We start from the raw sequence: 15,740 nt of genomic DNA, 5'->3' as shown, positions 1-15,740 counted from the left end.
TACAATGGCACCATCATAATCTGTGATCCCTACAGGAAGCGAGTGACCTGCCCATAACAACGAATCAAATGTTTTTATTCTTTTCTAATCTGAGTTAAAGTAGAACTAAAATCCCACTTGGAACAAATGGCGATCAGGCTGGTTTTTATTGCAGAAAGGAACAAGCAATTCCTCTTCTGCAGTAACTGTTTTTTTGCCAATTCAAATTTTGCTCTCAAATATCTCCAAGCTGCTCATGCACAGCATATATTGCCAGGGATACCCGGCAATACTGGCTTCTTTTGTTCATGCTGGGAATAAATCAAATCCTGCACATTTGCAGGGGAAATACGTATGCACAGTCTGGCCATCAAGGTGGCTGAACATTTTCAGGAAGAGAAGAAGGAAGAACATGGTGCCCTGCGTTGCATTGGTGAGTGTCGTGGGTTTAATTCTGCTCTGTGCTATGGCAGTCCTATTGCTCAAATGCTTGCTGCTTAAAGAAATAGGAAAAAAATATTTTTTTCAAGTTTAACTAGTGAAAAGTTTTAAAAGACCATAAACACTAGTAAAAAGTGCAAACTTTGTTCTGGTAATACAGAAGTGGTATGGCCTTACAAAAAAAGACAAATATTTCCTGACACATTTATATAGTAGGTTTTACACAAGTGCCCTCTATCTTGCCAGACCAGTTTTTACAGTACTCTGATGTTTTCAACCTAAAATATAATGATCATTTTAAGTCTAACCTACCATATTTTGATATTTTTTAAGACAAATATGGTTGTTTTTGGTACCCTTTAGAAGTACTACAAAAAATACATATGTATGCACACTACATCAGAACAGAAACAGTACCCTTAAATTTGGAAGCAATAGCTGAAGAATGGAGGAATGTGACTACTTAAGGGAAAGCTTATCAGTCAATGACTGGTGACCCAAAACCAGTATCTGCTGCTGATGGCTCAGAAGCTGCTAACTACTCAAGGAAAGAATTTATAATAAATGATAAATAATTTAAGTCTGCAGGAGAGGGCATTGGAACAGTCTTGTAACTTCTGCAGTCAACATATAACTAAGCGATTTCGATTTGTACAGATGTGGTAAAAACCTCAACTGAGAGCATCCAGCCACACCTGATCCAGCGGGATTTATGGACTCCAAGATTGGAAAAGAATAAAAACAGACGATAACATTTTTAAGGCTTCAAACAATGGGCATGCAGCAGCCCCCTGCAAGACTGCTCCAAGAACCAAAACTACGACATACCGTTATAAATGTCTGATGAGTAGAATCAGACATATATAACAGAAAGCAAATCTTGGAACTGGCTTTTGTTAACACAGAACCCCTAAATGTGTGAGATTTAAATGTCGAGAGGACTTCTCGTGATAAAAATCAAATACAGTTTATCACTCCTGATAAAAATTAATTCAATGCATTCTTCTGTGTTATGCATGTAATTAATATTGTAATTTCTTCTGACATGGATTGCCTGTTGCTGGTAATTTTCACTGATTGTAACACCTTCCGTGCAATAGATATGTTGCATTATAAGAACTACAACAGTGTGTTAAACAGTAAGATGCCTAATATTATACAACCATTTTCTGAGATGGTTAAAATTTTTAAAATGTAAACACACAAGATGCACCCTAAAATGAACAGTGATAAGCATTAATAGGTGTTAAGCCACCCTGTAGAAGAGCATGCCTACTTGTCCATAGAATGTTTCACATTCTTTCCAGTCAAGAAGAGGAATGAACATATTTTCTTACACGCAAGAAACATAAAAAGCTGCAGCAGGTAATCCTGACTCCACCTTATTTCCCACCTGGTGGATTACTAGCAGCAATGTCTCAACCACCAATGGGTGCTATCAATAAAACCTCCACATTAAGATATTTGCTTTCCTTTGTTATCTAGTCTGAGTATCTCTTTTAGAAGGCCAAATGCTTCAAACAGATATATATATTCTGATAGACATGTTTTTCATTGTTGTAGGAATTTCCCTGGTGAAATGGATATAATTGTGCTCAATTACACACCTTCATTAAACCTTAAACTGAGAAGTGATGAAACTCACAAAGTTGCGGCATTAGTGTTAGACATTAAAGTTTTCTTTTTCATTCTAAGGTTAAATGTTTTGCATGTCACTTTCATCATTACAACTTTTCTTGTGCGTTTTCACATGTTGGACCTGTTACCCACCACAAACCTCCTTATGACCTAGTGTTTGGACAAATAAACTAGAAAGGTTTATCAATAAGGCTTCAGGAAAATGTAAAAAGCCAGATGTTACTTAAATTTGTAACTTTCCAGCAAGGCTTACTTTTTACAAGCCTCAACCCCATGACCTTGGGTATACTAGATAGAAATGACAAAACATTTCACCAGAACTTTGACATATGAGGCATTCAGATGCCATTATATTTTAGCCATAGCAAATGTTAAAATGTTATTATAAATTGAAATACTAATAGGTTTACCTCACTGGGCACCACCTTTAACTCAAGAGTTTCATTGCAAAATCCTTGCAGCTGTAGGTAGACTTAGGATGCAGGGGACTTGACTTCTTGCAGTTTTTGGTTTTATGGTCTTAAAGTAGATAGACTGCTTTAACAACCATTGGGCCTCCATACTTAAAAAAATGGCAATAAAAGATGTACCTGTAGTTTAGACAGATTTTTTTTTCTTTCCCTACCTTCCCTCATTTTTTTCAGTTTACCTTGTTTTATTTTTGTACATTTCTGTGTTATACACAACCATAGACAACAGATGTAGCTTTGTTGTTTTTATGTTGATATAAATATTGGTCTACTTACAACTTGTATTTGAAAACAAAATGTGTTTAACTGAATCTGTTGTCTTATATTGCCATGTTCTGTACTTTGATTTGTATACTTTCCATTTTTTTAATAAAAACTTTAATGCATAAAAGCTGTCCCTGTAAAATACATTTTCTCTAAACTGTTAGAGAATGTTTTCACTTATTTCACCAACTTTAAATTAAATGAATGTCTTAACTGACATCAGTGGACACAGCTCCTAAGTAAAATGTTTTGCCTGAATATTAATTCATAATTTAATACTTTACAAATAAAAACACACAAGAAATAGCAAGAATATTGTGTTTATTCCTTTATTTCAAAGGTGGTATTTATGCATCAGCAATGGTCACCTCAACTTCTACACCAGGTTCAATACTGATGGAAGTGATCTGCTTCACAATCTCAGAGGGGCTGTGCAGATCAATCAGGCGCTTGTGGATCCTCATCTGGAATCTATCCCAGGTCTTGGAACCCTCACCACAAGGGGTTTTTCTTGTAGTGATGCGCAGAGTCTGAAAACAAAAACCATACACAAAATATTCTTAAGACATTTAAAAAGAATCAAAACTCGTCTATACTAGGCAGTGTCTGTATTTTCACTGCAGGATTTATACTTTTATGTGCAGCCTAACCACCAAAACTTTCATCCTGGAAAAGGCATGAGGACACCATCAGTGTTTAGCTGTATCACCATCAAAAGTTAGACACATCAAACAAGTGTATTAGCATAAGACTAAATCATTAAAAAGACTCATCAACCCAACACGAAAGAAACCAAGCAAAAAAATGAGGGGAGGGCACAGGGGAAATGATCAGTTCTGATGTCCTGAGGTGCATTACTTGTTCAACACAAATGAGGAGCTGCCTTAAAGCAGAAAGGTTTAAAGGGGTCTTATGGTAAAAGTTTCATCACAACTGAAGTTTGTTTTAAAATAAGCATCTTCCCCTTCCTTGGATTCACAATAGCTCTGGTGAAAAGGAAATGCAACAATGTGTAAAATGTCAAGCTTGGCTGGACCTGGATTTTAGGAGAGGTCATCATAAGCTGATATTCCACAATTGAAAGGGATCAGACTATATTGGTTTGACACCGTTCGACCCCATGTTGTCATTAACACTATTCCACATACATTATTAAATTGTATTTATGTAGCACCAACATATTAAACAGCGCTGTACATTAAATAGGGGTGGCAAATGACGGGTATGCAGTGACACAGGAGGAGAGGACCCTGCCCAGAAGAACTTTCGATATGTATCAATACAGTGTAAATGGTAAAGAATCTTGACACGAGTTATTCTAACAAGATACCCGATCCCATTAGGAGAGTAATCATAATAAGACTCAAGCAGAAATGCCACTCTACAACTTTGAATTATTTTGTGTAGTAAATGAATCTCATGTTACCTTGGTGGGCATGCGCACAGGTCCCTTCACCTTCAAGTTCTTTTCCTTGGCTCCACGGATCAGATCAGCGCAGACTAAGAGACATCAATAATTACTGCCAAAAGTTGCCAAGAATACTATTCAAAACACAAATATGATAATAAACCTTGTCATTTACATGAGACTACAGAAATGACATCCTAATCTGCAGTGACATTTCTTCTGGTTAGCTCAGAATAGCGTATAAATAGATCACTGAAATTCATTTAAATATTTTATCCTCATTGCCAACCAGATTACATAACAGTCTGGGATGAACTATTACTGAACATGATGTGATATTTAAGAAAATCATTAAAGAAACACCCCAGATACACACCAAATGCTAAAATCTCATTCATGTGAGAAAGCATGTAATAGCACACAATTTAACATAGGTAGGCTTTATAACGTAAATACACCAACATACCCTTTTCCAGAGATTTCACATTGCGGCTGGTAAGTGTAATACGGATGCGATGGATGGCAACCTCTGACTCAACAGGTGCTTTGCCTGTGTCTTTAAATGCCTGTGGAATAAACATATAAAACACATAAGTACCATTGTCGCATATTTTGACAGGTCTGGAGTACAAGTTGAAAACTGATTTTGCTATATTGCAAAAAAGGTGAGTGTTTTTGGTGCTTTTGGATGCTAGGCAATAAAACCGTAGCTGGTAATTGCCTGCTCCAAAAGTATGATTCCTTTACGGAGAATCTCCTTTCACAACATTATCTCCCCTCCTATTGTGTGTTTCGTCCCCCAACTTCTAGATTGTAAGCTCTTTGTGGGAGGGTCTTCTCCTGCGTCAGTCTGTATTTGTCTGTCATTTGCAACCCTTATTTAATGTACAGCACTGCGTAATATGTTGGCGCTATATAAACCCTGTTTATTAATTAAAGAATGATCAGGTTCCTAAAAACCATATGCAACCCAGATACCTTTATACCTAATGGTGGGATGATCGTGACCCAAACATGTCCATAATGCCTACATGCTCCAGCAAACACAAAGTATTTGGTGGTAACATGACAGGAAGACACTTAAAATGGCAAATGCGTTGGGTTGTAGTGTTGGCTTTAACCAGACCAACTCTCATTAAATAAGTAAGGTGTCTGGTCTCTAAACCTTACTAGGAACATGCCAAGTCATATACTTGCTGGGCAAAAGTCACAAAGAATCAATATATTTAGTAGGAAGCCCTTGTAGAAGTACATCTACCCTACCAGTTTAATTATGATTTTAACATCCATTTATTATATCAGCCGTTAAGCAATTATTAAATGTGGCATTTTGTCAGACTAATCAAGTGTAAGCATGCAGAAGTACCCATTTAGCTTCTGATATCCTAAAGTAAGCCATTGACGCTTTAAAAATAGGCCCACAAGTTATTCTACGATTTCAATTCTTCAACAACCTAGGTGAAGGGACAACTGTTGGGATAGCTAAGGCCTTTTACAAGGAGCCAGGATGGAGAGATGAATGATGTGGGGGTACTGCTGTACACATGCCTGATTTGCACATTCCCGGGCAGCAATCATAGATGTGTATGTACTTTTAAGATTTTTGATGGTCAATATTAGGACTATTAGGCTGCATGCACATAGCTATTCATTTCTGTGTTGCCATGCTGAATGCACATTTCTATTCAACACATTGCACTGATGTGCAGGTTTGTTTGCAGCAGGAACCACAACAGTATTTTTCCTAATTCAGTGTGTTGCAGTTTGCTATGGAGTTCTTTCTACATACAGAAAGTTACATTGTTACCAGATCACAACACACCAGTGTGATCAGACTACTGGAAATGACATGATCACCACTCCTGGAGAAAATATACAAGTTGACATTCAAAAATCTGGCAGCCTCCAGACCTGATGAAGGCCGGATTTTTATGGTTATATATGCTGTATATATTTAACAGAAAATGACTACCTGCAAAGTCCTTTAAATTGATACTGAATCTATAATGGGGCTATACAGCAGCAAAATTCTTCTGTCAATTGAAACCAACACTACATATTTCCCATCCTATTGTGTGTGAAATTCCCCCACCTACTAGATTGTAAGCTCTTCGGGGTAGGGTCCTCTCCTCCTGTATCACTGTCTGTATCTGTCTGTCATTTGCAACCCCTATTTATTGTACAGCGCTGCGTAATATGTTGGCACTATATAAATCCTGTTTATTAATAATAATAAAATAAATGAGAAGGACTGAGCAGGAAAGCATGTGCAAGACCCAACAGCTGACTCTGGAGTACAGCGCCATCAAAACATAAATGAGCTCCGAAATCCTTGTTGGAAATCTGAAGGAACCAGATTATTGAGGGCACAATGTCTGAATGTCATTCTGTACTAGAATCATTCTGCCTAAAAAGACCAGCATTGCTGGATTGTGGAGGAGGCTGGGCAACCATGGGAGCAGCAGCCATATAAAGCTATTTTATTATTATAGGTTTTTTATTATTATTACATAAATGGGGTTGGGAGAGATTTAAACCCACAACTGATTTTATTTAAAAAGAACAAGTACTGACAGTGTATTGGATCAATAGGGTGAAGGACATTTCCAGAATTACTAACACCAAGCACTGTCATTTTATTAGTGAATTTAGAGCATGAACTGCATATACCAGAATTCCTGCAAACACCCGAAACAAGGACTGAGCTGTCTACACGCCTTGCTAGTCATTTATTAGGTTCACAGACATCCAGCATACAAGGCGGGCGGGCGGGATAAGAGCGGCACATGGGAGAAGGTGATGGAGAACTATACGAGCTCCTATACAGACAAAGGACGACCCCAGAGAGGCCCGCACACTCACCATGACTGATCACCTTCCTGACCGACTTATTCGTAAGACTTGCAGTGCGAACAGCGGTGAGCCAGGAGCCGTCAGTCCGTACACCCAACAGGCTGTACTCAAAGAGAACGAGGCCACGCTCCGCCCTGCTATTTATAGAGCGGAGGCTGGCGCCTGTGGAAACACGTCTCCATAAAATGCGACAAGGAATCAGTAGACGCCATGATTGATCAGGGAATTACATCCACACTACGGTAGCTGACACAGTACAAAGTAGTACACGTGGAGTATATATTGATTTAAAGTGAATCTGTCAGAATAAAATAATATTAGGGTTACAATCACCAAGAAATGTACAGGCTAAAAAATATGTTAATACTTGTTTCGTGCATTAAAAAATGTCTAGAAAAAAATATTGTTTCATGTATTTGAATGTATTTGTATGTCAAGCGCAATTGTCTAGCCCTATGTTGGGGTTATAATTTTTTAATGATTAATTGAACTTTCAATTTAAAGGTGCTGGAAAAAATAGAATGAAGTATTATGTTTTATCTTTATTATTTATTATCTTTATTGTTTATTATCTTTCTAAAACAACCACAATTAGAATAGAAAAGTCTGTGTCCTGCCAGCAGCTGCAGAGAGTTTGAACGCTGAGTCCGAGTTGTCCAATCAGCAAGGAGAACAAACTTTACATATTATAGAGCCCCAGGATCTCAGCAGATAGTGTAAAGATTGTATTGTGGTTGTTTTAGAAATAAATCAAACAGGTAAAGATTAAATATCTTTTGATGCACTTGGGATTATTGTATCTGAAAAAAATGAAGATTCTGTTGGACTTTATGGAAAGGCTTTAGTTGTTGGTCACAGGATAGGTCATTGTATGCTGGGTGGCTTTATCCAGGGTGATGCCAAAGTTTTGGCTTTAGTTGGCTTTAGTTATAAATTAAGAGCTAACACATTGAATGTAGTGTCTGTGCATAAATAATTTGAACAGAAACTGTTGTGCAGTCACCATACAAAGAGAACTAAAGCATGTACTCCAGAGTACTATTAAGGAGAAGGTATGTTGTGCAGTGTCCATACAAAAAGAATTCAAGCAGGTATTTCGAATTACTCCCAACGTACCATATGATAAATGGAATTCTGTAAAGTATCTATACATAGAAAAGTGGACAAAATACTGAGAATTGTTTCCAGGGTGCAGAATAAAAGAAGTCTGTGCAGTGTTCATATATAGAGAATTTGGAAAAGTACTCAGAAATACATCTAGGATATCCAATAAAAAAGAAAATACAGAATAGTACAGATATTAAGAATTACAGAGTACAGAACAAGTCATTCTATGCAGTGTTCATGCATAGGTGAATAATGCAGGTACTCAGAATTACTGCCATGGTACCCATTAAGCCTGATTTATTTATTTTTCCAAGGCTGGAGAAGAGGGAGAATTACTCTCAATGCACAGAAAAGTGCTACAGTGCACTTTCCATACATGTCAGGAAAAGTTACAATAACATTTCAACAAAGTATACCAGTATTACATATAATAGTGTATTACCTATTGTAGTCCATAATACAGGAAAACATATTACCAGATGTAAAGCAAAATCATCGGAGAATTTAACATCTGAATGAAGCAATGAGCCAGCAGGTCTCGTCATTTTGACATATTTATTGGGAAAACAAAAAGAAAAAAACAATATGAATGAATGGAATTCTGTATCTTATTATTTGCATGATCTAAATTATCAAAAGATCTGGTAAGGCATATTATATTGAAATTCAAATATGGAAGTAACTGACTCTATGTTGCAGGCAATGCTGGATGATGTTTTATTAACCATTACTATATGAATGCAAATAACATTTTTGACTGTATAGCAAGTAGTATCCAATAAATTCTATAAGTACTTGTACCAGTTATTAGCAGCACTGAGTAGGTAACAAGTGATGCTGAGCATAGTAGAAATTGCTGCAATGTTATCTTCTGTAGAGAGCACTTGGAAAAGTTTCCATTTAGTCTTTACTTATAAAAGAGTGGTCATTGTTAATATAGGCAGAGCTCAGGATGAGAATGTCTCAGTTGATGTTCTCATATCATATCTTTTGTCATGTTTGGAATGGAGAAATTTTATGTAGTTTTAAAAATAAATGGAACCAACGACAAGTCATTTCCCTTCCTTCTACCTCCAGTATGGCTCCAATAAAGCTGAAAAGAGTCTGGAGAGGAGGAGACAAGGTGTGCACTAATATACAATAATCTACAGATTAAAACTAAAGTAGTTTGGAATTTATAAATGTTTTTATGTGCTTATTTTTAGTATTTATTTTATACATTTAATACAGGGTACATCTGTGACAATTAATCCTCAGAGTTCAGTGGTACCTTGGTATAAGTGCGCTTTGGAATAAATCCAACTTGGTATAAGTCCAATTTGGACACGCAAAATTTTGCTTGGTATACAACCTTTGTGCTAGAACTTGTATGGGTCAAAATGAGTCATAACACCACACGCTACCGTTATTTACCTCCCCCGAGACAAGGCCACGACTGCCCAGGAGCGTCAGTACCCCAGTTGCTACCATTCAGTGAACAACCCGCACTATAACTCTCTGTGATTTACATAACATCTCCTCCTCCTCCTCCTCCATTCTTAGCACCATCCTAGTAGGCACTCGACTCTTCTCAGCAAGGTAAAGGTAGCAGTGTTTAAATTATTCTATACAGCCCCATCAATGTTTAATATGCCAATAACAATAGAATTTTTTTCATGGGAACGGATTAACCATTCTCTTTTTATTTCTTATGGGAAAAATGTGTTTGGTATAAATCCTGTTTGGTAAAAGTCCAAGGATCTGGAACAGATTAAGGATTTATACCAAGGTACCACTGTATATTGGGTTTTCTAAAGTGATTGCACATTAGAAGGTGTCTTCTACAATAACTAATATAATGTTTGCAGCAAGAAGTCTTCATGCTTCATCGACTGGAAGCATCTTCATCTTCCTTTACCTATCGCATAACTCTTAAGGTTGGGAATACATCCTGTTACATTTTTACTGTGTATTATGCAACAAAATGGAGTCTCCAAAATGGAAGGAGACTAAAAAATTCTCAGTACTTTCCTTTTCCCCCCGGAGATTCTTGACTCTGCATGCAGAAGGATTTCAATCAAATTTGATTTTAAACACAAAATGAACTCCAGTACTCCATCCTCAAGCACACACAAAATAGCAAGATCAGCACTACCAAAGGACTCATTATTACACAGATTACATTATAGCACCGACATATTACCCAGCACTTTACAAAGTCATATCAATAACTGTCCCTCAAAGTGGCTCACAATCTAAGGTCCCTACCATAGTCATATGTTTTTAATACAGTCTAAGGTCAATTTTGCAGATAGTGTTCTGGCCAAGATTTGAACTCGGGACCCAGTGCTGCAAAGGCCAGAGTGCTAACCACTGAGCCACCGTGCTGCCTGATGTTCTCTATCCAAGGAGTAAGGCTATGTTAGCCATCAAAAATATTCTTCTCCATGTTGCCTCCATGAAGTCTGCTCCACATTACATTGGACCATATGTATTCTCCGCTAAGATCAACCCAGTTTGTTACAGAAGGCTCAAACATGTAAAATCTAATGGTCTCTAACCAACATAATAAAAAACAAGAATATTCAGCAAATGTTAAATTGTTTTACCTATAATATATAACTTTTTACAACATTGGAAATTGTATATAATGCAACAAATTTAATTGTTATATAACAAGGTTCATCTCTAAACCAGAAGAAACACAGACAGTTGTGAAAGTATAGGCACAGACATGAGACAGGGAATTCTTGAAGCTAGAATTAAAAATTGCAAGCGCCCTCTACTGTCGAGTCATCTTAAAATCAAATTCACGATTACTCTAAATACCCAATCATATATAAAAGATAAAAAAGCAACTGCTTCTTTTTACATGATTGAAAAACTGAAGTGAACAATTTAATAAGTTAGGATTTAAACTACTTTAGTAAATTAGTCTTTTATATTTTTGAATTTCCTAGGAGGCTGCCAGTTTTCCCTTCATTGTTTACTGCCGTGATGGTGAAGACGGAGGGGAAAGAGGCCTCCCCAAAAAATGTAGGGTGAACATGGCCTAAATACAAAATAAGATAATGGAAAATTGTTGTCATACCTACCTGTAGTTTTTCTTTCCTGTAAACTCCTCCTGGCAGCATGTACAAATGGGTAATCTCCACCTCTTGCACTCCAAAGGACTACTTTGCCAAAGCTATAAAAGTAACCTCCCTCTCCTATACAGGTGTTCTGTAACAAGCTCGCAACAGGATAAGGGAGGGAAACATGCTGCCAGGAAGAGTTTACAGGAAAAGAAAATTACAGGTAAGTATGACAACAATCTTCCATACTCCCGACACTCCTCCTGACAGTATGTACAAATGGGATGTGGCAAGCAATAACATAAAGGGAGGGAAGAAAACAACAAACGCCACGGAAACAAAGTTACTCTTTAGAAAGAGCCACTTGTCAAATGGAAGCCCCAAGGTGGCTGAAGCTCCAACCTATAAAGCTAAACAAATGTTGGAGGACTTCCAACTGGTTATTTACCATATAACGGGATCAGGTTCTCATGATCTAAGCATACCACATGGTATTAAAAACCCTAGAATGCAAAATCTGTCACAGATACTGCTGAGCTCCATAAAGGACTGCTAGAGAGACTGACTAGATCAACCACAACTGTCAAATCATTGTTTCTCTGAAGGTAAATGGAGAAAATCTTCCTCATTTTCATGAGAACCTTCAGAAAATGAAATTCTCCATGCTGAGGAATTACTTCTCAGTTGGAGTGATACACAGGATACACCATTAAACAAGACATTCAATGATAGATGCATATAAATTTCCAGAAAATAGGTGCAATCTGCCTCCTTCCGAAGAGGGTGCATAGTTCTGAAACTATGCTTGTCATGGTCACAGTAAGTCAAGAATCTAATCTTCCAATTCCATTTTCTTATTGAGCAGACCTAGACTGGAAATGGGAAGCTCCCCGAGAACTTGTGGGACCAGAGTGGGACCAGAGGCAAGTCCTATGCTGAAAATAAATACTTTACTGAAGGCTTCAATTTCACAACTGCTTTGAAGAACTGTCATCGTAAAACACATTTTATTCATTTGGTGGTTGTGGGGGCTGACACTTGGACCTAAACAAGTTGACCCCGAGTTCCTGGTCCAAAGCTGATGCAGAACATTCTGGAACCTGTGCTGTTGATGGGTTAACCAAGAAAACCCTTGATTTCTGCTATAAAAACTTTCTCTATATTGTGGCATCTATTTACAGATGTTTGTAAGCTTTGAGCCTATCTGCCACCACCGAGAAAAAAACGATGCTAGGAGGCTCTGCCTTCCAACAAGATGGCATTCAGTCCCGGGCAGTCAGGGAAAGAATGCTACTAATGGCCATGGAAAAGTTAGTTCTGGCAAGAAAGAATAAAAGGAGTAGGGAAAAAAATCAATTTCCTCGTGCCAGGATCATGGCCAGTCTTTGCTGGCACTTGGACATAAATGGAGATGCAAGCAGGTCTATCAACTTGAAAAATGGTGTCTGCCCAGAGGCCACTTGTGGTTGAGAAATGATCTGCTCATATGATCACCCAACAGATTTTAGGCTGGTGGTTAGGGAGAAAGAAAAGTTAAAATGCTTCCTTGTCCATAAAAAACAAAAAACTTTTATAGGAGAGGGAGGTTATTTTTATTGCTTTGGTAAAGTGGTCCTGTGGAGAGCAAGGGGCTGAGATAACCCATTTGTACATGCTGTCAGGAGGAGTGTCAGGAAAAAGTAATTTCCTCCACCTTTTTCCCCAACACTTCTAAAGCCACAGAAAAATGCTTGGCTGGGAAGCCATATAAACTTGTGGAAAAAGTGACTTTAAATAAAAAAAAATGCTTAATCATGGCATAATTAATACATAAACACAAATTAAGTTGATTATTATGTAAAAATCACAGCTGTGAAGAACACCAGATTTCTTCAATTAAAATTTTAAGTGGCATCTAAAACAAGAAGAACTAACATAAAGGATATATAAAAAATAAACTAACCACATTTGTTTAAGTTGGTGGTAAATGAAAAGTGAAATTCTAATAAACTCATTTTGTCACAACTAGCACTTAAGTATAATGAACAACATATGCTTTATTATGGTTCATTAAAAAACATACCTTACAATGTTAATATTTTACTAGCAAACCACATCAGTATAGATAGTGTTAATGGGAAACTTCAGTCAGCACAACATCTCATTCCTAATGGTTTGCATTGGTGCTGCATTTTTATGTGCTTAGCATATACTTTGAAAATATATTTAGAATTGATGCACTATATTCTGATCCAACTGCCTCTGTGGTTATGGGTCCATGTCCTTCGCTATAGCTCGGGGCAGCAGGCAGGGTTGCCCCTTATCCCCATTGCTTTTTGTTCTGGCTTTGGAACTCCTTGCGGCATGTATTAGGCAAACAGATGGTATTCCTGGATTGAGGACTTCCCAAATTGCCCATAAAATATCAATATTTGCAGATGAAAAATTATTATATATTGCCTCCCCTCATGTTTCCCTGCCATCGGTTTTGAGGATTTTTGCAGAGTTTGAGACGGTATCTGGCCTTAAAATTAACCCCTCAAAATCGTTGGCATTGAATGTGTCTCTTCCATTGGCTGAGTGTGGAGTTTTACAGGCTAATTACCCCTATTGTTGTGTAAAGGCCCTGCCTTATTTGGGTGTCCAGATTACTGCGGATCATGAGACGCTGTGTAAAGCTAATTATGTGCCGTTGATTCGATCGCTTTGTAGTCTCCTGCAATCCTGGAATATGCCGTTTATTTCTTGGTTCGGGCGTATGCACGTTATCAAGATGACCTTTTTACCTAAGCTTTTATATATAATGCAGGTCCTCCCTATACTTTTTCCCTACAGAATTTGTCAAAATCTTTAGAATAAAGTACTGCAATTTATTTGGGAGTCTGGGCTCTCTCAGATAAGCAAACGAGTACTCTTACGTCCTAAATTGGCGGGTGGTCTCGGCGTACCTCATTTATATTCTTACAATAAGGCATCCCAAATTGCCCCATTTATTTCTACTCATCATGCAGAGCGCCCGTTATGGACCTTAATTGAATTGACCTGATTCAGCCTTGTTCTCTATATTACGTACTCTGGGGACCATGGATACAGAGACCCAAGTTTTTGAGTCCCTTCTTAGCCCATATGTTACGGATATGGGATTCTGTTAAGACTCTGGCCAAGTATATCAGTAATCATCGTCCTTTGATGGGCCATATTTCATATGGTGGATAAAAGCAAACCTTACCACAGTAGATTCAAGGGTTTCTCGGCAGGGAGTACGCTCTTTTGCTTATCTTAGAGAAAAGTATGATATACCTACTTGTGAACTTTTTCATTATCTGCAAATTAGACATTTAGCTTGTTCACTACGCATCATTTACCTCTGACACTGACATGGTTTGAAGGTTTGTGTACAGAAAAGCCTGTTTTGGTGGGGGCTCTCCCTTCTTTACAGATCTATTGTTACTATTCGGTTTGACAAACCTTTATCCTATTTATTGGCATGGGAGCGAGAACTCTCCAATAACTTTTCTGCAGAGGATGTCTCAGATCTGTGGCAGGCTGTTCCCAAATGTTCACGCAATGCGATTGCCTTATTAGGTCCTTATGAGATGATATCTCACCCCTGCCAGGTTGGCACATGTTGTACCTTTCTATTCGCTCAATTGTTTCAGAGGTTGCAATGCAAGAGGTACTTTGGGTCATATCTGGTGGCTCTGTCCTAAGGTTCATAAGCTCTGGATTAGAGTGTACCATATGATCTATTCGGTACTGGGGATTCATTTGCAAAGAGATCCACGACATGCTTTGTTTCATGTTCCTCATCCTCAACTAGATAGGAAATCTTCTATTCTTATTACTCACATGTTTATGGCTACTAAACAAACTATTGCCTATGCATGGAAATCCTCAGTTCTGAACTTTATGGAAATTAAAAATCGTATGCATGGGGCTATAATTAATGAGCAAATCACTGCAGTTCTTAATGACACTCATGATAGGTAATCTGGCAACCTTGATTGGACTACTACTTGCCCTCTTCAAGAACATTTTCCTTGTTACACATTTGATGAGGACACAACCACTTTTTTTTCTTTCTTTTACAGTTATTTATATTTCTCCCCCCCCCCCCCCCAATTTTCATTTTTTCTATTATTGTGTTTTGTTTTATTTCCAAACCATTTGGATTGTTTGGTTTTTCTATGGATGAGGTTCCTTTTTGTGTATTATCATTCCTTTAGTACACAGGCTTCCCTTGTCATTTTTTTTTTTTATTTTTCACCTGTAATATCTCACAATTCAAATGTTGTATTATTCTGCCTATGTGCCTTTCTTTTATTTCCTTTTGCACTTTAGTGTATGTACTTTTTTTTTGTATCTAATAAAAATCTTATTATTAGGAAAATATATTTAGACATATATTAAACATATATTTAGAAAAAAATATTTTATTAGCAAACCTGGCAATCCTGTAAAGGCTCACCAAATAACTAAAAACATGATTGTCTATAACGTTCTCTGTGTGACATATGTTGTAAGAAATTATGATTATTATGCAGGACA

General features: G+C 37.4%; 1 protein-coding gene and 1 non-coding gene across 2 annotated transcripts; both read right to left on the bottom strand.

Annotated features, from left to right (window-relative positions):
• Positions 1–3,096: 3,096 nt before the first annotated feature.
• On the bottom strand, positions 3,097–7,202 carry RPS20 (ribosomal protein S20). The gene is made up of 4 exons (XM_072411181.1): positions 7,063–7,202; positions 4,667–4,766; positions 4,219–4,292; positions 3,097–3,322 (listed from the first exon to the last, which is right to left on the bottom strand). The coding sequence occupies exons 1-4, from the start codon at positions 7,063–7,065 to the stop codon at positions 3,140–3,142; spliced, it is 360 nt and encodes a 119-aa protein (XP_072267282.1). The 5' UTR covers positions 7,066–7,202; the 3' UTR covers positions 3,097–3,139.
• LOC140332241 (small nucleolar RNA U54) lies at positions 4,422–4,487 on the bottom strand. The gene has a single exon (XR_011921088.1). It is a non-coding gene; the product is annotated as a small nucleolar RNA U54 (small nucleolar RNA).
• Positions 7,203–15,740: the final 8,538 nt, after the last annotated feature.

This window comes from Pyxicephalus adspersus, chromosome 5 (assembly GCF_032062135.1).
Source record: "Pyxicephalus adspersus chromosome 5, UCB_Pads_2.0, whole genome shotgun sequence".
In the NCBI taxonomy this organism is placed as follows: domain Eukaryota; kingdom Metazoa; phylum Chordata; class Amphibia; order Anura; family Pyxicephalidae; genus Pyxicephalus; species Pyxicephalus adspersus.
This window is presented reverse-complemented; position numbering and strand designations above follow the sequence as displayed.

Bases quoted from the DNA above. Each gene is read 5' to 3' on its own strand.
- RPS20 (XM_072411181.1), bottom strand. The intron at 4,293-4,666 runs GTATGTTGGTGT...GATGTCTCTTAG, and splicing joins TGTGAAATCTCTGGAAAAGG to TCTGCGCTGATCTGATCCGT. The intron at 3,323-4,218 runs GTAACATGAGAT...TTTTGTTTTCAG, and splicing joins CTGTGCGCATGCCCACCAAG to ACTCTGCGCATCACTACAAG.